Source organism: Aethalodelphis obliquidens, unplaced genomic scaffold (assembly GCF_003676395.1).
Source record: "Aethalodelphis obliquidens isolate GAN/ISIS:26980383/991018 unplaced genomic scaffold, ASM367639v1 scaffold31, whole genome shotgun sequence".
NCBI lineage: Eukaryota > Metazoa > Chordata > Mammalia > Artiodactyla > Delphinidae > Aethalodelphis > Aethalodelphis obliquidens.
The window spans coordinates 13,129,983-13,157,550 of NW_020837975.1; the positions used below are offsets into that span (position 1 = coordinate 13,129,983).

At 57.1% G+C, this 27,568-nt stretch overlaps 1 protein-coding gene across 1 annotated transcript in view; it reads right to left on the reverse strand.

The window, feature by feature from the left end:
• Positions 1 to 27,568, reverse strand: part of TFEB (transcription factor EB) — a 47,852-nt gene that overhangs the window by 2,346 nt on the left and 17,938 nt on the right. The window contains exons 2-7 of the mRNA XM_027127207.1: positions 3,866 to 4,088; positions 3,531 to 3,785; positions 2,877 to 2,954; positions 1,229 to 1,349; positions 1,082 to 1,138; positions 501 to 576 (exon numbers count right to left, since the gene is read on the reverse strand). Coding sequence (XP_026983008.1) covers positions 501 to 576; positions 1,082 to 1,138; positions 1,229 to 1,349; positions 2,877 to 2,954; positions 3,531 to 3,785; positions 3,866 to 4,072 — 794 coding nt within the window. The 5' untranslated portion in view covers positions 4,073 to 4,088. The remainder of the gene's footprint in view (positions 1 to 500; positions 577 to 1,081; positions 1,139 to 1,228; positions 1,350 to 2,876; positions 2,955 to 3,530; positions 3,786 to 3,865; positions 4,089 to 27,568) is intronic.

Here is a 27,568-nt window from a genome sequence, read left to right on the forward strand (position 1 = left end):
AACTTTGCCCCAAATCCCAGATCCAGCCAACCCCTACTTATGAAGGAGGCTGATCTCCATCTGCACAGAACGGCCTTCCCAGGTAACTGTGGTGCTACCACCCACGTCACTAATCCCAGGAACCAAGCAATTTGGAGCAGCCTCCTTCCCCAGGCCTCCCATTCCTGCCACCAAAACCCACACCCACAGTCACCCTTGACTCTCACTACTCCTGTCCCTGGACCACCTCTGCACCAGTCCTGTGGCCTTGCCAAACTTTCCCAGCATGACTCCTCCTTCAGGAAGTACCCCTGACCCCACCCTCACTTCTGGGACGTCTGCTCCTCTAGTCTTGAGCCTTTCTTATTTGGGGGAGGGAGGAATCTTCTTTCCCAAATAGATGATAAGCTCTTTGAGGCAGCAACCAAGGGATTCTCTTCCCATCCCTTCCCCCTGGCGACCAGCAGGTAATACCTGTGAGCTGCTGCCCTCCCTTCCCTTCATCCAGGAAAGCCACTCACAAGTCGTTGGCCTTGGGGATCAGCATTCCCAGCTCCTTGATGCGGTCGTTGATGTTGAACCTCCGTCTCCTTTCAACTAAAAGTAACAAATTCCAGGAGGGGCCATTAGGGGGGTGAGGACCCCACCTGGGACGAAGGGTCCAGCCCAAGCAGGGATGCCTTAGTCCTTCTGGGAAGGAATGGGTGACCAACCAAATGGGACTTCTACGGGGGTGAGGGGGTCGGGGGCAGGTCGGACACAGCTAAGGGGGTCAGGCTGTAGCGGGCGAAGCTGCCTGGGGAAGACTCTCTCTCTCCACTGCCCAGAACTCCTTCCCAGACTCCACGTCCTAAAGAAAACAATCTGATAAACTCATTCCCTCTGAAGTGCTGGGAATTTCATGAATATCTCCTCCCCGGAGCGCCTCTCCCACCCCTTCCTAGAAAGGGCTGACGGGAAGAGGGCTGTGCTGAACCCAGTCACACCAAAGCCAGGATTTTAAAGCCTTGGGTAGGGAATCCTTCCTAGAAGCTGTGCAGGTCAGAGAGTGGCTTTTGAGCCAGCCCAGGTGAGGGGAGGAAGAGGGGCTGGGGAGACTCACTGAGGTTGTGATTGTCTTTCTTCTGTCGCTCCTTGGCCAGGGCCCGGCTCTCAGCATCTGGAGAACAGGAGAGGAGAGAGGAGCTGGGAGGGGAAGGGAAGCGGCAGGACTCGGGAGCTGGGGCGCAGGGAAGCAGCGGGCTGGTACCTGTAAGCTCTCGCTTCTGGGTCAGGTCGGCTGGGCAGGAGCTGCTGGTGACGCCCACCAGGGAGGTGGTGACCTGGGGGTCTCCACTGTACACATTTAGGTGACTGCTGGACAGGGGCAGCTGCAGGGTGAGGTGGGGAAGGGTACCCGATGAGCAGCCCCCTGTCTTCGGGGGGCTCTCCCCAGGGCCCATCGTCCCAGGATTCCCCGGGACACTGGGGGAGGCTGTGCTGGGGTCACCCAGGGCAGAGTCCAGAGCTGAATAAGAGGCAGCCCCTGCCCTCAAGGAGCAACCAGCCAGCGCTGGGAAGCAGCTGGAGAGAGAGGAGATAGTGGGTGAGAGGATTTCCCCCAGGGCCTTTGGAAGTCAAGGGGAGGGGCACCTAATCTATTCTGGAGTATCTGGAAGGTTTCCAGAGGGCGTGGTGAGGAAGGGCACTGTGGGCTGGGGGATGGCTGAGCAGGGAAGCAGCCTGGACACAGCATGAGGTCACAAGCACCTCAAGCCGAAGGAGCGCAGTGGTGGGGGGGGAGTGGGGGGAGATCCTGCTGTACGCCGGAGGGCAGGTTCCACTGGCAGAGACCCTGGGACTTGGTGATGAGCAGCCATTGGGGGTTTAAACGGGCCCCACAGGGACAGGTTTGAGCTCTGGAAAGATCTTCCCAGTTCCTGCCACACATTCATGCAGAGCAAATCACAGGCCCAGAACCCTGCAGGGTACCCTGGCCCCCACTAAAGGGGTCAGACGCTGTGCCCTCCTCCCTGGCCTCCCAGCCCCCGATGCCCCTGCTGGCAGCAGGCTTCCGACCCACTGGCCCCTGCCAACTCCTGATGAGCCCCTGGGCACTGTCACCAGGCAGCGGGGATTGAGGACTGACTCCTTGACTTCCTTCAGCAGCATGGGCTGGGGCCCAAGGGGCAAGAGTGAGCAGCTAAGGTTCAGGGATCTCCCAAAAAAAGGGAAGGGGACGCCTGCAATTCCACCTGCTCAGTCTAAGTACCTGTCCCCCTTGTGCAGAGCTAGCCCCCAATTTCTTGCCTTATCCAATTTTCCCACCAGCCCGTGGGTAGAAGGCATCATCCCCAGGGGCTCAGAACACTTAAGGGACTTCCCAGAGTCACAGCCAAAGCCAGAATCGAGGCCTCTTGCTTCCAAGCCTGACCCCTTCCCACCTGCCCTGTCACCTCTGCCCAGGAAGCCCAGAGAGCATTAACGCTGCCAGGAGGCTGCCAGAGGGAGGGAACCGAACCAGCCTGAAACCACTTGCCCCTCGGAGTGAGGGACACAGGCCTGTGCTTTCTGGGTCCTGGGCTTGGTAGAAGAGGGTGCCCCATATCTCAGAGAAACTCATCAGCTCCAGGCCTTCCTGGGGCCACACTGCTCCCCTCAGTACCAGTGCCTCCTGCCCCTCCTCCGACCCAGGAAGCCCTCCCCAGCCACCTCTCCCCCCAGGCCCCACCACGCACGCAGGCTAAGGTGCACTCTCTGGATTCACAGCTCTGCGGGACCCTGGGCCCTCGTCACATGATTTGATGGAGGTGACTCTCATCTCTGTAGGAGATATTCTAGTTCTCTCCAGGCTCACAGCCGCTGTAGGGCCACTGCCCCTCCCTCTGACACACCCACCCCGCCCTGGCCAGCAATACCGTATTGGGAATCTGAGTTTCGGGATTGATGAAGCCCAGGACATCGTCCAGACACATAATGTTGTCGATGACATCAAACTGAAAGGGAAAAAATAGTCCATATTGTGGGGTGCCTACTCGGAGAAAGGAAGGGGAAAGGGGGCACTGGGACAGCCACTGACCTGAAGGGACCTTGGTGCCCACCTCACCCCATCTGCTCGCCTGGGGGGAAGGAGACAGACCCAGAGAGAGGATGAGCTGTCCAGGTCCCCCAGGCCCCAAGGCCTAGGCCAGGGCTCTTCCCAAGGAGCCAAGCTGGCCAGGCAGACGGCTTTATATACCTGCTGTCAGGACATGGCTTTGCAAGGGTGCTGGGCATTCCTGCATGAGTCTCCTGTTTCTCCCCAGCAGAGGTTTCCAAAGTAGGGGTGTTTCTCCTGGGAGACTGGGGCTCCCTGAGGGCGGGGCCGCGTCTCCCCTCAGACGGGGCCTCCCCGAGGTCGGGGCCGTGTCTCCCCTCAGACGGGGGCTCCCCGAGGGCGAGGCCGTGTCTCCCCTCAGACCTGGGCTCCCTGAGGGCAGTATCTTGCCTCTGCCATTAGACTAGGAGTCCCAGGAGCACAGCACGTGGCCCCAGCTCTGCTGGTGGCAGGCACCGGCCAGCTCCTCACTCACCTCCCGCTCAGGGTTGGAGCCGATGTGCAGCATGGCCATGGGGCTGTTGGGAGCACTGTTGCCGGCTGAGGACGACAGCACGTGTCCGGCCCGCACGCCCGGGGAGGCGGCTGGCAGGGGCTTTGGGGAGCCCTGAGCAGGGCTGATGTGGGCAGCAAACTTGTTTCCGTAGGTCTCAGACAGGTACTCCCGCACCTTCTGGTCCCGGGACTGCTGCAGGTGGTAGGAGGTGGGGTTCTCCAGGTAGGACTGCACCTGGAGCGGGGAGGAGGTAAAGGGCTCAGGGCGGGGGCTCCAAGGACCGGGGCGAAGGGACAGGGCGGAGCAGGCCTTACCTTCAGCACCTCCCCGGGCACGGGTGGCGGAGACTGGAAGTGGACGGGGGTGTTGATGGCGGGGGTGGGCGGCGCCCCCAGCTGCTGCTGCTGCTGCTGCTGCTGCATGTAATGCACGACGGCCTGCTGCTGCATGCGCTCCCGCTGCTCCTCCTGCTGCGCCTGCTCGCGCATGAGCTGCATGCGGAGGCCGATGCGTGACGCCATGGTGGCCGCTGGCTCCCTGCGGACGGGAGGGGGCAGTGCTGTGAGGCACGGTCCCCTTCAACGCGCATGGGGTCTTGGGACTTCCCTGGTGGTCCGGTGGCTAGGACTCTGTGCTTCCACTGCAGGGGGCCCGGGTTCCATCCCTGGTCAGGGAATTAAGCTCCCCCAAGCCACGCCGTGCAGCCCCAAACAAACAAACAAACAAAAAACATAACCAAGTGCACGGGGTCTCGGGGAAGGGGCCGGGACAAGGGCAACCACATTTTACAGGAGAGGGGGAGGGATGTGCCCAAGGTCACCAAGCAAGTGGGTGACAGAGACTTAAACCCGAGTCTGCTGGTTCTTGGGCCAGAGGAGACTCCCTCCAGGTCAGCCTCCCAGACTTGAAGTCAACCTTGACTCCTTTCTCTCTCTCATGCCACCTGGTGAGCCTCCAGATCTGACCTCAAATACATCCTCCTCTGCCACTGCCTCGCTGCCGCCAGCGCGAGCCCAGCCTCTGCTCTGCCTTACCTGGCTTCCTGAAGGCGCCCCCTAACGTCAGACTCCCTCCTGCTCCCTCCTGCCCCATGACATTCTACTTGCAACTCAGTAATCAGAGGGGTGCTGTTAAAACCGAAGTTAGATCCTCTCCCTCCTTCGGCTCAGAACTCTCCATGGCTCCTGCTTCACTCAGTGTAAAAACCAAAGTCCTCACCATAAAAAGCCCTCTATGATCTGTCCCCACCTCATGATCCCTGTGACCCCATTATCTCTTACTCTCCTCCGTGTTCCATCTGCTCCAGCCACACCCAATCCCTCAGACATACCAGGCATGTTTCCTACCTCAGGGCCTTTGCACCTGCGCTTCCCTCCGCCTGAGGTGCCCATCCCCCAGACACCACCATGGCTCATTCCTTCACCTCCACCACTCAAGTGGGTCACCTCCTTACAGAGACCTTCCATGACTACCCTATTTAAAACTGCAACCCCCCCACCAGCCCGCCCCCCACTTTATGCTCCTTCCCTGTTTTGTTTCTCCACGTCACTTACCACCATCTTAAATATTACACATTTTTGCTTAGTTATTTCAATTCATTCTCTATCTCTTTGTCAATAGGAATGCAAACTCCCCTGAGGGCAGGCATTTTGTCTGTCTTGCTCACTGCTGTGCCTCAGGCTTCTATGAACATGTGCAGGGAATGGTTACTATTTATGAAGCAGCATTGGCCATACAGCAGCGAGCCAGCTGCAGTCCCTGAGCTCCTGGCATCTACAGGCCAGTAAATGAGAAAGGCAAGTCCTCAGGCCACTGTACCCCTGCGCAGGGAGGGCCCCTGCAGGGCACCTGGTCCTCCCAGGGCCCAGGGAGAGCTTTCCACCACCCAGCACATCAGCCCTGATCTTTGAAGGGTCTCAGGAGGACAGGGGACTAAGGCCTGTTTGGGAAGGGGGCAGGACAGGACAGAATGAGTCTTGCAGCTGGTCGCACTCTGTCCCTAGCTCACTGAGTGACCCTGGGCACATCCCTCCCCATCTCTGAGCCTCCATCTCCCCATCCACAAGATGAAAACGCTGGACTGGGTGATTTCTAAGGTCCTTCCCAGCTGGGATGGGCTGAGACTCTCTGAGAGGTGCAGGGGCCCTGCGGGTGCCCAGATGTCATAAGGTCCTGACAGGGGCTGCAGGGTCCCCTCTCAGCGATATTGCAAGAGGCAGTACAACTTTGTAGTTGAGCAAGTGCTACAAACAGGGCTTGAATCTCAGTTCTGCCACTTCTTTGCTGTGTGACCTTGGGCAAGTCACTTAACTTCTCTGAGCCTCAGTTACCTGACCTGTAAAGAGTTTCAGAAGATTGGTGAGAGCGTTAAATGAAAATAATGTGTCTTCAACAGTGTGCAGCACTTGGTAGGCTGAGCGGGTGAGCGATGGATCAGCACAAGATTGGAGGGTCAGCCACAGCGTAGACCAGACGCCAGAGCTATGCCCAAGGTCCTAAGAATGAGACCAGACCTCTGGGGGTGGCAAAGGAAAGCAGCACAGGCTGACATGTTCTGCCTAATGCCAGACATCAGACTAAGTCAGCATTAGCGGAAGGTACTGGCATATATTCAGTGAAAATCACCGGATCATGGAAATAATAGTAATTTGCATCTACCTGAGCATTTACTGTGTGCTGGGCACTGTTCCAAGCACTTTAACCTCAAACAGCCCCATCTGGTAGCTTTGGTTATTATTCTCCTTCTACAGATAAGGAGAAACAGAAGCACGGGGAGGTTAGGTCTCGGGCAGCGGGGACAGTGCTGGGACCCAATCCCACATTCTGGCTCCCCGGCTCATGGTGGGTGAGGGTGAAGGGTCTTCAGACCACCATGTCTCCATTTAGAGCTGGGAAGGCGTTTGTCCCAGGTTGCACATCTGGTCGACCCAGGGCCGCCCAAGCCACCTGACCCTCGAGCCAGGGCTGCTCCTAGTCACCCTGCAAAGTGGAGCAGCGCTACCCAGCTGGAGGGCTGAGTACTCAGTGGCCCTAACCTTACCTCCCTTCCTCCCTTCTCTGTCCCTGTAGGCCAGGAATTTGTGAGGCTGCCTCAGCCCCAGGGGTCTCTCCGCCCAGCTCCCTATGGACAGTTCCCAAGGAGAAAGGGGCAGACACACCCTTTCCCCCCCTCCTCTGTCCTGTAGCAGGGACACATCTGCAGCCTCCATCTCTGTCCTGTGCTCCTACAGAGGGGTAGCCTGTCTTTGCCTGCACTGCAGCCCTGCAGACCTCACAGGCTCTGACCCCAGCCCAGCTCACTCCCCTCGCAGCTGCACCCCCTGCCCACTCACAAATGCAGCGAGCCCCTCCCCCTCAGGAACAATCTAACTTCAGTTGGCCCATGGGGGCAGGGGTGGGGTGAGGGTGCAGACACCGAGCCTGGCAGTGCCAGCCGGCACGGGGAGGACTGAGGGAGAACGAGCCCCTTGTTTCCCTCACAAAGGGCTGGGCGCCCATCCTGTGCTGGGTGAGAACATGGGCTCAGCCTGCTCAGCCTCTCACTGCCTGCGCCAGCCTCAGTTTGCTCACTTGTAAAATGGACGCAGGAATCCCTGCCCCACCACCCAGCCGGGGTCTGTGAGAGCCTCCTGGGGGAGGATACTGAATTATGAACCTCAGCTGTCTGTGTATCAAAGAGTGTCAGAAGCCTTAGCCTGTCCCCGGTCCTCTGACAGAAGGGGACTCTCCCACCCCCAATCCTGTTGTCGAAGTTTTCACCCCCCTCGCAGAGCTGCTGCTACCCGCAGAGTCCCAGCCCCCTGCCCTGGCTCCCAGCCTGGCCAGGTGGGATGGGTGTGGGGTTAAGGGCGGGAGTTGAGGGGTGAGGGGATCCAAGGGCGATGGGGTGGTCCAAGAGAGACCCTGGGGGTGCTAACACCCCCCCAACCCCCAAGCACACCTGCTCACTCAAAGCCTAAGGGCCACTCACAGCCTCCCCCAGTGCCCAGTCTGGTCAGGAAGGGCTGAGAGGAGGAACATGGGAGATCTAAAATGCCCCAGACCCTCCCCACTGTCTGACGTCAGACCCACCAGGCCTGGAAAGGGTCCACCGTGCACGTACTCAGTAACACCGGGAACTCGAGTGCCCACTACGATGCAGACCCTGGGGCTAGGGTGTTTCCCTGAAGAACCTTTGCCCCTGTCCCCTCCTCCTGAGGGGACCAGGGGGTCTGATGCTCCAGAGAATTCCTGCCCCTGCCCAGTAGCATGGAAAACATAGCAGGGGCTTAAGTTGCAGCTGAGGCAATGAGAGCTGCCCCCATCTGCACCCTCAGAGTCCACAGGTCGCCTCTGCTGAGGCTCTCCCAGAACCTCCCACCTGCCTCTACCTTCCCTAAGCTGTGTCGGGGTTCTAGTTTAGTTGTGACCAAAATGGACTTCACAGTCGACAGAGGTGGCCGAAGTGCCTGCTCTGCCCATACTGGCTGGGTGACTCTGGGAAAGCCGCTTAACCTCTCTGTGCCTTGGTTTCCTCCCCAGTAAAATGGAGCCAATAATGGCACCTGCCTCTTGGGGTCGTTGTGAGGATTCAAGGAGACACAGTGAGTGTGCAGAACGTACCTAACAGAACAGCCCTTAGGTGTTGATAACGGGCGGCTCCCGGCTCCCCTCCGAAGCTGTGCCCTCCTCTGGTCAGGGGCCTGAGGTGGTTTCACACCAGCCTCCCTCGTCAGTCATTTACGCCTTAGTGTGAACAGGCTGGTCAGAACCTTTTCCAAGGGAAGATGTGGACAGAGGGAGGGGAAAGATGGGGAGAAATCAGTGGACTCCATGAGGAGACGCAAGGAGAAAGAGGGTCCCAGAACAGAAAGGTCTCAGATATAGGAAAGAAGACCTCAGAGATACAGCACTGAGTGGACAAATCAAACTGCAGAATAAAATGTACAGCCGGAGCCCACTTAGGCAGGAAATGAGTAAATGTGTAGAAAAGACTAGAAGAATCAAGATGCTCTTTGAATCCTTGCCATGGGTCGGGGCTGGGCTAGGTGCTTTTCAACTATTAACTCACCTGTTCCTCACAACAACCCCAGGCAGTGACTACTATTATTGCCTTCAATTTTCAGGGAGAAACTGAGGCACAGAGAGGTGAAGTCACTGGCCCTAAGTTACACAGCTGATAAGTGGCAGGAGGGCAATTTGAACCAGGCAGGCTGGTTCACAGCCCCACGTTTTATCCACTCATCCGGGCACCCCCAACACCCAAACTGTTCACTGTGTTACCTCTGGGGAGAGGCAGTAGAGTGGGGAGGGGGAAAGAGGGGTTTTTATAGCTTCTCATTCCACTTTCCAAGACTTAGCTCCTAGGATGTGAAGATGCGTTACTTGTGTGATTCTTTTAAAACAAGGGAAGAGGAAGTAGGGCAGCTTCTAGGGGTTTGTGAGGGGCCCAACCTGCTTCCAATCATGTCCGAAGTTGGGTCCCCCCAGCTCCACCTGGAGTCTGGCCCGAGCCCTGCCCTGCTCAGCGCGATGGTTGTGAGGCCCCTGAGGACCCCCGGTGAGGATACCGAGTGGCCTCTGGAGGCACAGGCCAGGGTCAGAAGCCACATGCCAGCTGGAGCTGGAGGGCCAGGACCCAGGGCCTAACTCAGTTTCCACTACAGCCCTGACACAAGCCTTCGGAGGGGACATGATTTTCATGGAGGGCCCCCCAAAAAGCCCTGAGCCGAGGCACCTCCCTTCAATTAATTGTGGGGCCTGAACTGCCCTGGGGATTTTTCTGCCTTCCAGATGATTCTTTAAAAATACGAGCAGAGGGCTTCCCTGGTGGCGCAGTGGTTGAGAGTCCGCCTGCCGATGCAGGGGATACGGGTTCGTGCCCCGGTCCGGGAAGATCCCACATGCCACAGAGCGGCTGGGCCCGTGAGCCATGGCCGCTGAGCCTGCGCGTCCGGAGCCTGTGCTCCGCAACGGGAGAGGCCACAACAGTGAGAGGCCCGCATACCACAAAAAAAAAAAAAAAAAAAATACGAGCAGGAAGCAGAAAATACATAGCCGCCGCCATGAGCCAGCAACTCCCTTCCTAAGTATCTGCCCAGCAGAAAAGCATCCGTGTGGGCACCGGAGGACACAGACCGGAAAGTTCACAGCAGCGCTACACATAGTGGCCAAAACTGGACACCACCCAAACGTCCATCAGCAGGAAGATGGATAAAGAAGTTGTGGTACCTCCATGCCCTGGAACGCTGCTCAGTGATGGAAGTGAACCAACTACTGCTACACACAACTCAGATGACTCCTGCAGACATAACAGCAAACAAAAGAAGGCAAACACGCACACAGCACGATCGATGTACAGACGGTTCAAAAACGGGGGAAACGAATCTTGCGTGTTAGAAGTTAGGATCCTGGTTACTCTTGCAGGGGGAGTGACAGGGAGGTGGCACAGGACAGCCTGGGGTGGGTGTGGGGACTAGGAATGTTCTGTAATACGATGCCGGGGTTGGTGACACGGGAGTGTCCAGTTTATGAAAATACATCCAGATGCTCACTCAATAGTTTGTACACTTTCCTGTAGGTGTGTCCTACTTTCACTAAAATTTTATGTAAGAATGAGGGCAGACCTTAAAGAATGTAAAAGTTGAATGAATTACCCTCTCCCCTCCCCCACCCAAGTGTGGCTACGACTTTAAAATGCCTTTGGTACCAGGCAGCTTCAATGCAACTGCCAGAATGTAGCTTGGGACATCCTCTTTGGAAGAGCAGTTTGGCAATATGTATGAAAACCTGAAAAAATATCCACTAGCCTGAGGAAGAAATCTCAAATGCAGAAAAGGCTTTTATGCATAAAGATGCCCATCACACTATATAGCGAAAAATAAAAAATAATCTCAATGTCCAGCAATAGGACGGTTAAATTATGTTGTGTTCAGGAATTCCCTGACCATCCGGTGGTTAGGACTCTGCGCTCCCACTGCTGAGGGCCCAGGTTCAATTCCTGGTTGGGGAACTAAGATCCTGCAAGCCACGCAGTCAAAAAACAAAAAAAATTACGTTGTGTTCCTCCTCATCAGATGTTGTATTTACAATAAGTAACACAGGGATATGGCAAGTGACAAAAAGTAGGATGCAAAATTGTATATAAAATCTGATCATCATGTACAAATACGTGTAGAAAAACCTCTTGGGAGGAAATACACTAAAATATTGCTGACTTCTTTGGATGATGTAATCATGAGTGATTTTTTTCCTTTTTTGTTTTTTTTTTGTTTTTGCGGTATGCGGGCCTCTCACTGTTGTGGCCTCTCCCGTTGCGGAGCACAGGCTCCGGACGCGCAGGCTCAGCGGCCATGGCCGACGGGCCCAGCCGCTCCGCGGCATGTGGGATCTTCCCAGACCGGGGCACGAATCCGTGTCCCCTGCATCGGCAGGCGGACTCTCAACCACTGCGCCACCAGGGAAGCCCGATTTTTTTTCTTTTTACCTGTGGAATATTCTTCTCTTTCTATAATGAAAATGTATATCTTTCTTTTTTTTAATTAATTAATTTATTTGTTTGGCTGTGTCGGGTCTTAGTTGCAGCGTGTGGGCTTCTCTCTAGCTGTGGCGTGCGGGCTGTAGAGCACGCAGGCTTAGTTTCCCCGAGGCATGTGGGATCTTAGTTCCCCGACCAGGGATCAAACCCACGTCCCCTGCATTGGAAGGCAGATTCTTGACCACTGGACCACCAGGGAAGTCCCTGTATATCTTTCTAATGAGGAAAAATATTTTATACTAATGCTTACGGAGTACTTACTATGCGCCAGGTATGGTTCAAAGCACCTTATTTAATTATCACAATCACTTCATGACAGGAGTACCAGTACTGTCCCCCTCACACACACAGATGAGGAAACAGGCACAAAGAGGTTGTCACTTGCCAAAGGTCACGGAGCTAATAAGTGGCGAGGCTGGACGCTGGCAGTCTGGCTCCACCACCCTAGTCCTGGGACTTAAGAGTTTGGCCTTGGTCCTGCACTTGGGACAAGGTAGCCACGTTCTATTTCAGGGGTTTCCACTGAAGATGCGCCTCTCGCCCCGCCCCCCACCAATCAAAGTGTTTCAGCAGCCGATCTCTTTCATTCCAGCTCAGGGGGCCAGAGGGTGCCCAGGATGAGGGAATGGTCTGGAATCCCCAAACACAAGCAGAAAAAATTCTGCCCTCCCTCAAAGGGCAGAGATAATTTCCTGTATTCCCAGAAAAAAACATATGTCTGGCGGCTGAAACAACAAAGTGTGGAAGCTCAGAGGCCGGGATGCTTGGGTAAGCCATTTATCACATTCTGCACCTCTGTGGTAGGAAGAAGTTTCCTTCTGACCCAGTCTGTTACAAACTACCAGTTGTGTGGGAGCTGCCCAGTCGCGGCCGAGGGGAAATCAAACCAACCACTAAAGGAAGGCCTCCTGAACAGGTGCCGAGGCCCCCGGAAGCAGGGCGAAGGACCCCGAGACCTCCTGGGTGACCTTCCAGCCTTGGGAAGGGAAGAGAGGGGAAGATTCCAGGTCTAGGGTTTGTTTTATCTGCTCTGAGCCCCCTCTGGCCGAGGATGTGGCAAAGGAAGGCCTGATGAACTAGGAAACGGAACGAGAATGTCCACACAACCCCCTCGCCTTAGGACAGGGCCGTTCCAAATTACCAAGGCAGTCACGGGTCCCTGCAGGGCCTGGCGGGCATCAGTCGGGCCAAACCCAAAGAGAGCTAAGGGTAGGGAGGTGTCATGAGATCCCCAGGAGCCAGCATGCCTTCCCACAAGACGCTATGGGAACTTGGCATCAGAAGGCTTGGGGATGAATCCCAGACTTGGGCCTGACTCAGTGTCTGAGCCTAGCCTCAGCCTTTCCAGCACTCAAGTGGGGCTTACCAGTGGGGGAACCTCTCCCAGAGAGCTGCTGTGATCTAAGTTGGGATGCTGGGTGATTTCACCTCTGCAAGGGTGAAATCACGGGCAGAAGGGTGATACCATTCGGTCACTGGTTACTCTCGTTTCATCCATGCCCACCGGGGGCATCCCTGGGTGAGTCTCCTCTTTCTATTCTTAAATTTCTTTTGAGAAAAGGGTCCCATCCATTCCCCCATCCATTGACACACACACACACACACACACACACCCCATAACAAGGCCCCAGGTGGGGGGACAGCACTGCCTAGTGATCACCAGCTTCTGTCTCTCCTTACAGACTGGCCAGAAGCAGAAAGGCCTTGGCCAGCTTTTCCCAATACCAGGCACCCTCTTTGTTTCCTCTCGAAAAGCCTTGGGTTTTAAAAGATTTTCTTTTCTAAAGCTTGTATATTATACATAATTCACTGCGGTGCTATGGGAGAGGCAGGTGGGGAACAGTGAGACCCACCTCTCTAAGTTCTAAAGAGAACGCTTAGCACAGGGCTCAGCGCTGCAGACACTTAGTCATGTGGGTCCTTATTATCTTAGCTGATCCGTGGTTCCTTAGGGGTCATGAAAGTCAACAGTGGGCTCTCCGGATGCTTCCAACATTGAAAAAAAGCAACTGGAATTCACACTTGCCCCGGGTAAGTGTGCACCACAGGACGCTGCAGAAGGCCCGGGGGTGGGGGGAGTACAGGCAGGGGCTTGTTTCAGACAAGCCTGAACACAGGCAGGAGGTGGGGAGGAGGGAGAGGAAGGAGAGGGGAGACGAAGGGCAGCCACAGGAGCTCCCGGCCTGCTGAGTGGCCTCCAGGGCCCAGAGCTCAGGCCCATCAGCCTGAGGACCCAGCTCACATCCCACAGGAAAGGGTGGGAGCCGGCACCTCCTGGCTGGCCTGGGGCGAGGCAAGGCGATTGTGCGGCAAGGCGGGTAGCTTCAAAGGCAATCCCAGATCAGAGAGGTGCCTGTCTTGTCCCATAGGGATCAGCTGGACCCTGGCACGAGGCCTATCCCCGGAGGGCTGCCACTGGGCTTTGAAGGATGGGGGGCCAGGGGGACACGTGGCTGAGGGAAGCACGGAGGGAGAAACCAGAAAGGTCCTGGGAGATGTCCACCCTGGGATACGCAGAGACTCAGCCCAGCCACACATGCAGACCCTCTGCTGTCTGTCTGTTTCTGTCTCTCACACACAGATACACACGTTGCAGAATCCCTCACGCTGCCGCTCAGTGGGCAGCCACCTGTCTCCTGGGTTAGAGTAGGGCAAGGGGGCTGAAACCCCCTTCTTCCCCTTCTCCCCTGCACCCCCAGTCCTGGACACCCCATCCCCTTGAACAGCCTGCCTGTGGCCACACTGCTTTGTTCTCCGGTTGTTTCCTAATCACCTCCAGTCTCCCCAGCTACAAGGAAGCTCCCAGAGAAATCAGCGTTCTTCTTTAGAACCTCCACCCCATCCTAGCCGGCAGACTTCCCAGAACAAGGCTCAGGGCCCTGGGAGGCTGCTCATCCAACCCCCGTCACGTGCTCAATTACCACCTGTTCACGCATTCAGCAGACACTCCAAGGCCCCACGATGGACCAGGCACTGCACTCAGCACATGACCTCTATCAGATCTCACCAGTCCCCCACAGACACTTCACGGGACAAACAGAACCTCTGCAGATGAGAAAACCAAGACTCAGAAAGGTTAAGGGCCCTGCGCAAGGCCACATTGCAAGAGCATCGTGAAGTGTTCCAGGCCAGCCCAGGTCTCCCTCAGGTGTGCGACCACCACCAGCTCCAGTCCCATGAGGTGACCAGGGGTCCACAGGGAAGATCCCCGTAGATAGATGGATTATTGTTCCCATAAACTCCCAGCCCTGCCTCACCCCCTCACCCCGCATTGCCCTCAGTGAACCCTCCAGAGGGTCCCAGAGAGGCCTGCACACCCCTCGGCCCTCCTGGATGCCCAGAACACGGGCCAGGCCCCGCCCACCTGCAGGCTCTCCTCTTGCCGAACAGCCAAGACAATCCAGGCCCAGGGCTCAGGAGCCCACATATCTGGACCTCACTGAGGCGGTAACGTGGCCACACGAGGGCCTCAGGGGGAAATTATATCAAACTGGCTGGACAGAAATGCGATTACATGGACCAGAGATCTGGCACTGGACGGCAGCAGAGCTGGACGTGCAGAGGGAGGGGCAGGGTGGGGAGTACAGCCACAGATGGCACCCCAGACAGGAAAGGGGCCTGGAGAGCAAGGGGAGGATTTCCAGACGGGTCTCCGAGGGCTTCAGGCCCCATGTGACCTCCCCCGCCCACCCCAGCCCACCTGATCCCATCCCCCTGCTGAGGGAAGCTCAGCTAAGTTTCGGTGGATGCTAGGTCCACCCATAAGGTCACCGATACCCCCACCAGGGAAGATGAGTCCCAAGGCTCCGCCTGATTGGTCACCGTGTACCATCATGGATCTGGGGCCCGGGAGTTCGGACCCTCTGGAATGAGTCTGTTCCGAAAGGGCAGAGTGGGATCGAAAAACCGCGTCTGGCTATATCACGACCCAGCTGTGTGACCTCAGACACGTCCTGCCCCCTCTCCCAGTTGGACCCCTGGTTGATCACGTGAGGAGGCTGGAAGGGCCGTGGTGGCCCCCTTCCTGCTCTGTCCAGGAAGGTGCAGGGTTTGGGCAGCATGGATGGGTCTGGGGCCGGGTGGCCGGGGAGCCAGCCTACAGGCCCGTGACAGGGAGAGCCGGGCGCTGCTTTCCAACACTCAGGAGCTCCCTCTCCAGAGCTGTGGCAGCATTGGAGACCCAGTCTTCGATCGTCCATCTCCTCAGAAGAGGAGGATGCAGCCCAGGGGCAGCGAGGAGCGGGCAGCCGGCACACGGAGAGGCTTCTGGCTTCCAAACCTGAGCTGCCCCAGGCCGGGCGCCTGGCTCCTAACCCCCGCCCCTGGGGGCTTCCTCTGCTTCCTCCCTGCTGCAAAGGCCTCTCCAATCTCTGCTTGTCCACTGCAATGAACTCCTACTGCTTGGCTTCCTTTTTAAGAATTTAATCTGCCTCTGAGGACTTCAAAAACAACCTCTTTAAAACTGAAGTATCCAGGCTTTGCCTAATAAAAGAAGGCTTTGGAAGACTGCAGGGGAGAAAGAAGGAAGAAAAACACCTAGGAGCCCTGACAACTGCGTTACATTCGCAGAAGGTGGCCTATGGTCTCCGGGAACAAACCAGCAGGCGTTTGTTACTACTGGCACTGAGCGATTCCTATGCACCAGGCGCGGTTCTGAGTTGATACATGTTACTGATGTAATCCTCCGAGCACATACTACTGGGGAAGTAGTAGTATATCCCCCACTTCACAAGGGGACAACTGGGGCAGAGAGGCTGACAACTTGCCCAAGGTTGCACGTTGGTAGGCAGTGGAGCTGGGGAGCCTGGTCTGCGTACACAACCTCCGCAGACACAGGTGAGTGCACAGGGGCACGGCAGCAGGCTGGGTGCCCAGGCAGGGAGTCAGTCCAGAAAGGGCCTGAGGAGGCAGGTAGGGAGTCGTAAGCCCATCAGCGGAGGGGCCCAGGGCTAGGCAGGTGGGGCTGGATGTTCCCTGCAGCTGCGGTCCCACCCCTCACCCACCCACCCTGGCTGCATCTCAGCCTTCTGAGTCCGCTCCCCGGAAGATGGCTGGGTTTAGTGGAATGCTCATATGCTCTGGACCTGACAGACCAGAGTTCAAGTCTGGTTTTGCCACTTTCCAGCTGTGTGACCTGGGACAGGTACTCAACCTCTCAGAGCCTCAGTTTCCCCATCTGTAAAACAGGATGGCAGTAATGCCACCTCCTTCAGAATAGGTGAGGAGATCAAAGGAGCTGAAGTGCACCTAGGGGGTGGCCCCTGAGGGTTAGTTCCCTGGCCGGATGAGCAGAGTCCATCCGGATGGAGTTTGGATGGAAGAGGGCCATTGAAGCCTTCACCACTCAAAGCAAGAGCCACAGGCATCACATCCCCGAGAGCTGGTTAGAAATGCAGACGCTCAGGCCCCAGCCGAGACCTACTGAGTCCGAATCTGCACTTTAACGTGGGCTCCTAGGACACCTGTGGGCACGTTAAAGTCACTTGACTTGCTGCCTCCTGGGGGCTCGATCACCTGCTGCCTCCAGGTGTGACAGGTGGGAGGGGAGAGCTGGGAGGTGGAGAGAGATCCTTTAAGGGACAGGCACAGGCCTTCTGAGCAGCACAGTGAACCTGAGCAGACAACCCAAACTCTCAGGCAGGCCTAGGAGCCAAGGTGGAGGCGGGAATGCAGGGCCCCAGGCCATCTCTGGACTCGGGCTTACTCGGTGCTGGGGCTCTGGCTTGGGCAGGAGGGGAAACAGTCTGCAGGAACTGACTGGAAGCTGAGATGGTTCCCAGTGGGAAAGCAACCCAGACAGGCCGTGTGAGACACACCTACTCACACACGCTCACAGCATCTCCTACACACACACACACCACCCCAGGACTCAGCTGCCCAGAGAACAGCTCCAGCAGAGAGCAGACAACCTCGAGGACAGGCTGTGTCTGCACGCTGTGCGTGAGGCGTGGGAGACTCTGGGGCCCTGCAGCGGGCCTGGGAGACCACTCTTCCCCCAACACTGCTCTGCCCCTCCCCACCCCGCCTAAGCCCCAAACCCAGCTGAGTGACAAGAAACCCAAGTCCTGCTCACCTGAGCTTAAGAGGGACCCACATTCTAATTGGTCACCTGCAACATGCCTGCTGACAGTCCCCCGCCCCAGTGCATGAAACCCACCACCCCAGGTTGCTGGGGGGTAAATAGCCGGGTGGAGCGCTGACCTCAGGGCCCCCCCGAGAGGCGGCAACACACTGCGGATAGAGGCCGCACCCATCTCCCACGCACACAATCACGCGAGCATAGCAAAGCCCACCCTCTCCCTGACCACACAGCTTCAGGAGTGGCAGGGACCCCCATCCTCCCGGCCCACGGGTGGGTAACACTCTCACCTATACACCCTCATCTTCAGCTCAGAAACACACACCCACTGACCTCTGTCACCTCCGCGGGCTGGACGGCCAGGGGCCCCCAGGCTCACACGGGCTCCAAAGAAATCCTAAAATGTGGGGCCTCAAGCAGGCCTAGATGCCCAAGAAAGAACCATTGACTAGGGGGTCAGTGGGGGCTGCTGCAGGGTGCGTGATGTCACGGGTTCTGGAAAGGCCCTTGGCCCCAAAATACCTCCCCTCCGGGTCTGGAAATCCCTCCCAAACCTGTAAGAGTCACTGCCGGGAGAGGCTCCCACCTGAAGCCCTTGTCAGCTCACAGCCCTGGGAGAGGCAGCTGACAGCTGGCCTGAGAGCAGCGGAGGAGGGGCAGCCACCGACCATCCTTCACCCGGTCTGCTAGCTCCCACCAGGAGGGGGCACCCTGCCCTCCCAACACCCCAGAAGGCCGGTTCCAGAGAAGCCAGCAAATCTTGGCCAGGCAGGAGGGGTCCAGCAAGCAGAGGAGCTTTAAGCAACACACCCACCCCCCGACATATGTGCCAGGGGACATCAAGTCTCGCCCCAACAGTCCCCTCGAGGAAGGCAAAGAGCTGGTGACAAGGAGGTGGGGGGAGCCCTGAGTGATGAGCGCTGGGGGACAGAAGGGGGAATTAACCAGGTTCCAAAATAGCACTGCTGGTTCTGCCTCACTTCACCCTGCGCAATGTCTGCCAGCTTCTGCTTTCGGTCTGACTCATGCCCGGTGGGGGCAGGACAGGGCAGCCGGAGCAGGCAGGGGCCACTGGACAATCACAGACTGACTGCCCTTGCTACCCGCACCCACCCGGGGCTGGGCCTCCTCCCCAGCCCCAGCCCGGTGTGAGCTGGGCTTCTGGGAATGGTCCGTTGGGGCACAAAATCCAGGGGTCCCTTGCCTGGGTCCTTGCCTAGCCCTCGCTCAGCCCAGGACTTCCCCAGTGGCAGCCGCCCCAGACCCAGAACTCAGCTTCTCGGTTGCCCTGCCCGGGTACCCGGCTGACACCTCTACCCCATCTCCCTCTGGAAGCCAGAGGAGACCTCTCCCCCCAACAAAAGAAATGACCTTGTACAGCAATGTCCCCCCACCCCAGGCACCTGGAGTGAGGGAGCCGCCTCCACCTGCCCCATCCAGCCCCCCCAACACACACAGGTATGAGATGAACCGTACGGTGGTCTCACTCTCAAAACGCACACAGCGGCCCACCCACCCCTTTTGCTGTCCTGAAACGCCACAAGAAGCGCTTGCCCTTTGCCGGGCAGGGAGAGGAACCCAGTGCCCTGGCTTTTGTGGGTGTTGGGTGGGGGAGGAGCATCAGTCACTCTGCTCTCCCCACTCACCGTCTCCCCCAACCTGTGTCCTTCTGTCTCCCCAGCTTCCCCCATGGGGGTAAGACTCGGGCAGCCGAGCTGCAGCTGCAACTTCTCCTCCTCCCCTGATCAAAGATGCTTAAGCTCCGTCCTGAGACAAAGCGAAAGCCTCACCGTAAGCGCCCCCTTTCTGACCTCGCGCGAATGTCTCCGATGTCCTCCCAGCCCTCACACCGACACGCCTGCCCCGAATAAGTACAGCCATCTTTCTATCCAAGTGGGGCAGGTACACGATTGACGTTTGCTCTGCCAGCGCTGGCCCTGCCCACGGGGTGGGAAATAGATGCCACGGGTAAGTAGGAGGAGAATGTCAGAGGGAATGAGCTTGGCCAGCCCAGGTCAACACACTCCTGCCCCCGCCGCCCTGGCACACGCGCCCTGACCAAACCTGGTTTGGAAGCGAAAACATCAAGGGGAAAGTCTGTGGGTGGCGGCTGGAGAGATGAGTCAAAGGGACTGGGACTTGGCAGTCCTGCCTGTGGCCCAATACGGAGTTTGGAGCATGTGTTGTGTGTGCTCCCGCCAGGCCCGGCACCTGCCCCAGCCCTGTTGCCTGCCCTCCCCTGCCCCTACAGCAGGCGGCCTTACCTACACACCACCTCCCTTTCTTAACTCTGCCCCCTCCCGGGGCCCTACAAGGCAGGAGAAAGTAGTGGGAGTGCAGTCTGAGGGGTGGGGGCAGGAGTCAAGAAGGAGGAGGCCCCTCTTCAGGAAGCAGGCACCAGGCAGGGCTTTCACCAGGGACAAAGAAGGGTGCCCATGAATAAACTCACCCCCCCCCCCGCCCCCCTGCCATTGCACCGTGAATTGCATCCTGTTCCCCATAGAGACTCGGAGGGAGGGCGCTAGAAGGCTCAGTTCCCGACTGAAGAAGGCAGCCACGTGGCAGCCATGGGGCTAGTGGCCCCATGAGGGAAGAGGCAGGGGCAGCGAGAGAAAGGAAAAGGAAGTCAGAAAAACCGCTACAATCACAGCCTCGACAGAGCCGGGAGGTGACTCAAAGGTGGCCCAAGCTCTGTGGCCACCCAGTCTGTCGGCCCCGCCCCCAGCCTGTTGGCCCCGCCCTCTAGGAGAGAACGTAGAGCTCAGAGATGGGCGGAAAGGGCTGCCGCGTCTGGCGGACCAATGGGAAGGACCTCCTTCACGCTGGATCCCTTTCCTCTGCTGTGAGCATCTAGAGGGATCCTGGCAGCTTCCTCCTCTTATGGTGGCACCCGGCACATAGTAGGTGCTCCTTAAGTATCTGCTGAATGTAATGAATGTGGTACCGGTGACTGGCCCCAGTGGGAAGGGTCTGCCTGGGGTAGAGTGGCGGGCGTGGGGTGGAGTGGCAGCTTCGTGGGCATGAAGAGAGGAGGGCTGTAGGAAGGGGGTTTGGCCAGAGGCACACTCCAAGGGACTGGCCGGGCCACCACACCTGGGTTCGGTGAGCGCGGCAGAGGCTGTCGGGGCCCCTGGACACTCCCAGTCCCTCCTGCCCACCTGAGCACCTCCGACTGCTAGCACCTGCACGCATCTGTGCCAGAGCCAATGGAGGCAGCACCCGCCCTCCCCCGGCCAAAGACCAGGGGGAGCCAGTAATAAACCCCCAATTCCCTCACCCCATCCCGCGGCTGGGAAGCTCTAAAGCACGTTCTCCAGAGATCCGCACTGAGACAGCCTGGTGCCCACAGCGGTCACCTGCTCCCGAACACATGTCTCACTGGCTTCCTTCCCCTCTGTGTCTCACTCAGCCTGCTCCACTAGCCATGCTTCCTGGGGTCACTTCCCAAGTAGACTGCCTGCACTCACAGCCCTGTCTCGGCCAATGGGGCCCGAGGAGGCAGTTTCAACCTGAAATTGTGCAGCTAACTCCACAGTTTAGAAAGAAAGGCCGATAAAGGGGGCAGAGTAAAATGGGGGCTGGGTGTCCTATGGACAAACTGGGAGACAGGTGCCCAAGAGCCCAGTCGCTGGGGGAGACTGGTGGGGCTGAATGCAGTGGCCAAGCACATACCTAGAACTTTCCTACCTGTGGAAGACAGGACTGCCCTCAGAAGCAGAGCTAGCCTGATGAAGAGAAGAAACAGGCACGTGCTGGGTTGCAAGTGACGTGATCAAGAAGCCTCCACTACAGGGGCAGCAATGGCAACACTAGGTTACCAGTAGCAAACGCCAGTACAACTGGAAGCCCAGAATAGCCTCCCACCCCAGGCTGCTCCTAGGATGGAACTATGGAACTCCAGCATTCCAGAACCTGAGCGTGCCCGTCCGTTCATTCAATAGCAAAGCTGTTATGTTCCACGCTCAGAACGAGGCCCTGGGGACACCCAGGGAGGCCATCTGATCCCACACTATGAACATGTGTTTTGAAGCAGGTAGAGCTGAATCCCAGATCACTTACTGGCTGCGTAACCTTCAGCAACTTACTTAACTCACAGCATCCTAGTATCCTCAGGTACAAAATGACGCTAGTGTCCATCTTGGAGAGTTTCTATAAGGATTAAACGTAAAGCATCTAATTTGGTGCTCAGTAAATATCTGGTAGATGCATGGATGGATGCATGGATGAACATAATAAATGAAGTGATGGACAGACAGATGGATGAATGGGTATGATGGATGGATAGACGGATGGATATGATGGACGGATGGATGGATGGATGCATGGATGGACATAATGCATGAAGTGATGGATGGATGGATGGATGGATGGATATAATGGATAGATACATGGATGGATGTTTGAAAGGAGACAGAAGAGACACAGTAGTTTTCTACAGTCTGGTTCCCATGCAGTTCAATATCCTTTTAGGCTAAATTTAATAACAGGAAAATGAAGGCCCATCACTCTCTAATTTATCTGTTAGAGAAATCTGTACCTCCATTCATCAGGTTGACAAATGCTAAGTAAATTCTTCCTAAGGAGCCTTAGCCACACTTTTGGCTGGGGGTGGGGGTGGGTCATTCCCTGAAGCGGGTAGCGGGCTATGTCAGAACAGGGTGTCCTGGCTTGGTCACCATCACACGGGTTCCCACCATGTGGTCACACCATGCCTGTATCCCTCTCCCCTCAAGTCCAAGTCCAGCCAACCCCAATCCCAGGGAAGATGGGTCAGGGGCCAGGGAGAGGAAGGGGACAAGAGCAGGCAGGGGGAGCAGGCCGGTACAGCTGAGCAGAGAAGGCCAAGAACGGAGCGTGGATATGTGGGCTGGGGGTGCATAGGGATTGGAGAGAAGGGACTGAAGAGCAGAGAGAGGGTTTATTGTCTTTGGAGAAGTGAAGAACACTTGGACAAAACAAAATGGACTAAGCAACAAAGAAAGGTCATCCCCCTGCTTCATCACCCCCAGTGGCTCCCCACTGTCCACCAGATAAAGTCGTAACTCCCTAGATGGGCCTTTAAGGCATCCAGGATCCCCCTGTCCTCACCAAGTCCTGGGCTCAGGGGGTTTTCTCACTCTCTCCCCAACACAGTCGACGCCTCCAGATGTACCCCCTGCCCCATCCTCCATCCACAGATTGTCTAATGCCTGTGCATCTCAGGAAGCCCTACTCTAGGGCCACCTCTTCCAGGCAGCCCACCCTGACTCTACCGTCCTCTGATAACCATTTGAAAACAATTACCTAATCTGCTCCAAGCCAGGCTCTGTGCCCGACGCCAAGATACAGAGATGAGTAAGACAGTCCCTGTCCTCACCGGTACGCACAACCTAGTTTGGAAAAAACAGCATTACCTGACATCATATATTGTACTTCTTCTACTAGAATGACTACTACCACTATGACTACTACCAATAAACCTGAACTGAGCACTTACCATTTGTCAAGAACTGTTCCTAAGGGATTTGCCATGTCTTAATTCATCTGCCCTTCTCAACAACACTGGGAAGTAGGAAATATTAGTGTACCCATTTTATAAATGAGAAACTGAGGCACAGAGAAGTTACTCTGCCTAGTTTTCTCAGCTGTAGTAGAAACTCCCTGAGGGCCGTCCCCAGGCGTTCTCTTTCTTGGCATCTCCCAGGGAGAAGGCACTCAGACATGGCCCTTCTGGGTTTGACGTGCCCTGCTGTGGCCTTGGATGAAGATGTGTTGGCTGTCTTGGGGGACAGCATAATCAGAGTAAGCTGAGCCCAAGCAGACTGGGAAAGCAGACAAGACTCCAGAGTGGGGTGAGAAGGGAGCTGGCCTTGGTGTCCCTTTCCAGCCTCTCTCTTCCCCACCTGTCCCCAAGGCCCAGCCCTGGCACTGCACAACCGTGTGGTCCCTGCAAACTGCCCTGTCCATTTGCTGAGAGGGCTGAGGTGTCACCAAGGGGGAGCCAGGCCTCGTGCCCGCGATGGGCAGGGGACAAGGAGGCTGGGCCGAGAAGAAGGGAGGCGCTTCAGCTCTGCCCAAACCCATGGGGTCGGAGGTCATGAGTGGATAAGCTGAGACCCATGGAAGTTGATTCTGGGCACCCTCCAGCCTGGCCTGAGGGGCCTGGGCGCTAGGCAGAGATGGGACCCCCTCGCAGCCTAGAGCTAGGCTGCCCCCTTGGCAGGCTCTCTGGCCTCAGAGGCCCCTTCAGGCTGGGAAACCTGAGGAGATGGGGCAGCTCAGGACAGACTCTAAGAATAGAAGCAACAGGAGGCCTTGGTCTAGGTTGGGAAAAGGAAACTTCCCAGCCAGCCTATGGAGCATAGGAAAAGGAGATGAGGGTCCAGGTCTCAGCCCTGGCCACACCTCACCTCTACATTCTTACGCCCTGCCAAGAAGCACAGGGGATGTTCAGTGCCGGTGGGGCAGGGAAACTGAGGCACAGAGCCGCCTTCCGACTCTGGAGACTTGCTCTGCCTGTCCAGCCACCAGTATCACCCTTGAAAACCACCACGCTTCTCACGAGCACACGGCTCCAGACCCTACTATTCCAGGGTCCCCTTCCACCCTGGGGACATGTACTTTCCAGAAAGTAGCCTGCCTAGCTCCTCAACGTTGGTCTGGGGAAAGAAGGATCACTGCCTTTCCCCCAGCCCTGACCTGGAGACTGGGTATGTAGCACAGTAAGGGGTGCAGAAAAGACTCTGGACCAAGGTTGCCTGAGCTCGAACCCCGGCTCCATCCCTTGCTAGCTGTGTGCCCTTGGGCAGGCTACTGCAGCCTCTCGGGGTCTTGATGCCCCATGTGAATGGGGGACAGTGCTCCCTGCCCTGTATCCACAGTTGACAAAGAAACAAATGTATGCCTTTGGCTCCTCAGGGCGCCTCAGCTCGGGGCACCCTCACTCACAGCCTAATCGCCAGCCCTCCCTCCTCCTCCCCGGGGGCCCAGTGGCTCAGGCCCTGGCAGGGGGTGCTGAGGAGCTGACGGAGCCACTGCTGTTGATGGAGCTGGTGCCAGGCCCATGGCGGGCACAGGGCCCAGGCGTACAATGGGGCTGTGTGTGCACCCAGCGTTAGCCCGGAGCAGAGCTGGGCAGGCCGGCATCTGGGGCCAGGCCAGGAATTCATTTCCCTGGAGAGGGCCTCCCCACCCCCTCCCAGGCTGCCCAGCGCCCCCCCTCACAGTGGGGGGGGGTCGTGGGAGGCACCACCCACTCCCCCAGCGAGCCGGGCACTGGAATGGGGACGTGCGCTGGTGGCGGGCACTGGGGAATAGGGACTCCTGAGTCCAGCTGCCAGGCTGGGCCGCTCACTTGTGAGGCATTTGGGCCCCATTATGTAATCTGGGGCTGCGGCAAAGGGAAGGTGAAGTCTGCAGAGGCCAGAGGACACCAGAGAGGTCTGCTGCGACCCCTCCCCACGCAGAGGGCCTCACTCCTCCCTCCCCAACTTTCTGAGCCTGGGCCGGTGCCCCAGGAGAGGAGCCGGTTCAGTCCCCGGGGGAATGAGTCACAGGCAGTGGCTGCAGCCAGGATGGCCGGAGCCGCGCGGGGAGACGGTGGGCAGGTGGAGCCTCTCCTCACCCCTCCCCGCAGGTCTCCTCTGGCTGGAAAACCACTCGGCTGGTGTGGGGTGGTGACCACGGCGTCCCAGGCTGGGCCTCTGAAGGCCACTTCTTCTGCCGCAGGGGCTTAGCTGTGCCGGGCTTGGGGGCGCACTGCCTTCTAGAGCTGCAGGCATGGACCACGCCCCCGCCCCAAATGCCACTGAGAGGAGGGTCAGACTGCAGGTCCGGGCAGCCCCCTACCCCAGAGTGAGATACAGGGTCTGAGGTGAAGGAGGAGGGGGCCATGGGCCTCTGGTGAGTGGGGGCAAAGGAGGAAGCCAGGCCACCCTATACCTCAGGTCTTGGCTGAAGTGGGGAACTGGGGAGGGGTCCCTTTGCATGAATCACTTTCCATTCTCTTCAGAGCCCAGGAAGCTCCCAGCAACAGGAGATAAGTGCCCTTGCTCCCTGGCCGGCTGGATTCACACACCCTTTCACACCCACTCACAAGGACACAAATGTGTCCCTATTTGGCGGCCACCCACACTCGCAGAGGGTCACACACAAAAGTCACGGTGGCGGCCCCGGCCCAGCGGACATGGTAGGCTGCCCACCCTTCCTCTCACACCCACAGCCCCCCACATCCCCACCCCAGCCATGGCCCAGGCACATCGCACCCTGGAGGCCCCAGTGGGAGGCCCCAGTCGGAGCCCCGCGGCATCCCCAGCCTCATCTTGGAACCCGAGGGCCCTGCCTGGTGATGGGGGCTGGCCTTCCCCCGGTGTGCATGTGACCTGCCCTGAGAACAGAGGTCACGACACCGGAGCAGGCCTCCCAAGCCAAGCCCATCATCCTCATTTCACTGATGAATGAACTGAAGCTCAGGCTGAGGAAGTGTCTTTGCTCAAGTTTATGAGCGAGGCCGAGCCTGCCCCCAGGGCTGGGGTAGCTTAAGGCTGGTCAAGCAAAGCAGAAGAAAGGGAAGGGGAGTGGAGGGCAAGGAGGAAGGGGAAGAGTGGGGATCTGCCACCCTCTCAGAGGTACCGCTGCCCTGGGATGCGGTGCTGGTGCCCCTTCATTCATTCCTTTCAAATATTTCTTGAGCATTCACTACAAATGCACCTGCACTGTGGCACGCGCCTTTCTGCCCAATCTCAGCCCTCGCTCCTGCCTGTGAGATTTTGCTTGTGGGGCTGAGTATGTCCTCAGGGCACCCACGTCCCACAGTCAGCGAGGCCAGGGCAGTGCTCAAACCTCTCCCCCAGGAGCAGCCTGGAAGCCCCCTCCCTGCCCCCACGCCCCTCGGGGAGTGCCAGCGCCCTCTGGGCGACAGTGCCCACGCACAGGTCACCTCCCAGAGTCACTGCCACGTCGGAGGGCACAGACGTCCGACGACAGGAGCCTGGGAAGTCACCCACCAGAGATTCCCAGGCTGTTTTCAACAGCAGAACCCCATTTTCAGACAAATTTTACCTGGAAACTTGATAGTAAAACATGAGAATGAAGCAGCTTTGTGGGGAGGGGGAAGGGCCAGACCACCTGGCCTCCAACTGGGGGCCTCTCCCCCCACCACCCTGTTCTCCTAGTCCTTCCCCGAGGCACCCACAGGGGTTCTGAGAAAGGGTCTGAAAACCAGAGTTTTCTCTGGCCTCTTGGTGTTACAGAAGACCAGGGGAAGCTATGAGTGTTCACATAGCTCACTGAGAGCTAGGACCCCAGCCCCCGCCGTCCAAACCTTCCAGACCCAGGGCACCCTATGTGTCACATGGGAAAGGGACACAGCAAAAAACAAACGGAAGAAAGTCTCATGGATTCAGGTCCTACCGTGTGCCCAGCACTGGGTAAAATGCTCCACGAACATCAAATGCTTTATTTTCCACCATAATTCTATGGCCTACGTAGTATCATCTCTGTCATGAAGGTAAAGAAATGGACGTTCAGAAGAGCTAAGTGAGTGGGTGGGAATGTAAGTTGGTGCAGCCACTATGGAAAACAGTGTAGAAGTTCCTCAGAAAACTAAAAATAGAATTACCATAGGATCCAGCCACCCCACTCCTGAGCATGTATCCAGACAAAACTGTAATTCAAAAAGATACACGCACCCCCAGGTTCAAAGCAGCACTGTTCACAACAGCCAAGACATGGAGACAACCTAAATATCCCCTGACAGATGAATGGATAAAGAAGCTGTGGTACATATATGTAATGGAATACTACTCAGCCATAAAAAAGAACAAAATAATGCCATTTGCAGCAACATGGATGCAACTAGAGATTATCACACTAAGTGAAGTAAATCAGAAAGAGAAAGGCAAATACCATATGATATCACTTATATGTGGAATCTAAAATATGGCACAGATGAACCTATCTGCGAAACAGAAACAGACTCACAGACACAGAGAACAGACTTGTGGTTGCCAAGGGAGAGGGGTGTGGGGGAGGGATGGGTTGGGAGTTTTGGCTTAGCAGACGTAAACTATTACATATAGGACGGATAAACAACAAGGTCCTACTGTATAGCACAGGAAACTATATTCAATGTCCTGTGATAAACCATAATGGAAAAGAATATAAAAAAAAAAAGAAGAAAAGAAAGAAAAGTGACTCACCCGAACTGTGAAGGGCAAAGCCCACACTCCAACCCACCTGTGTGCCCTTGACCCCTCGGGGAAGGCTGGCAGAAATCACCCCATCATGATGCCTGTGTACAACCACTCCCTTTGAGCCCCATGCCAAGCTCCGACCTCACTCAGAGAACAGCCCAGACGCCTCCTCCCCAACTCAGGGCACACACAGAGCTTCTCACTAGTAACAATAACAATAGCAATAATGACAATACCACCAGCTCCCTAC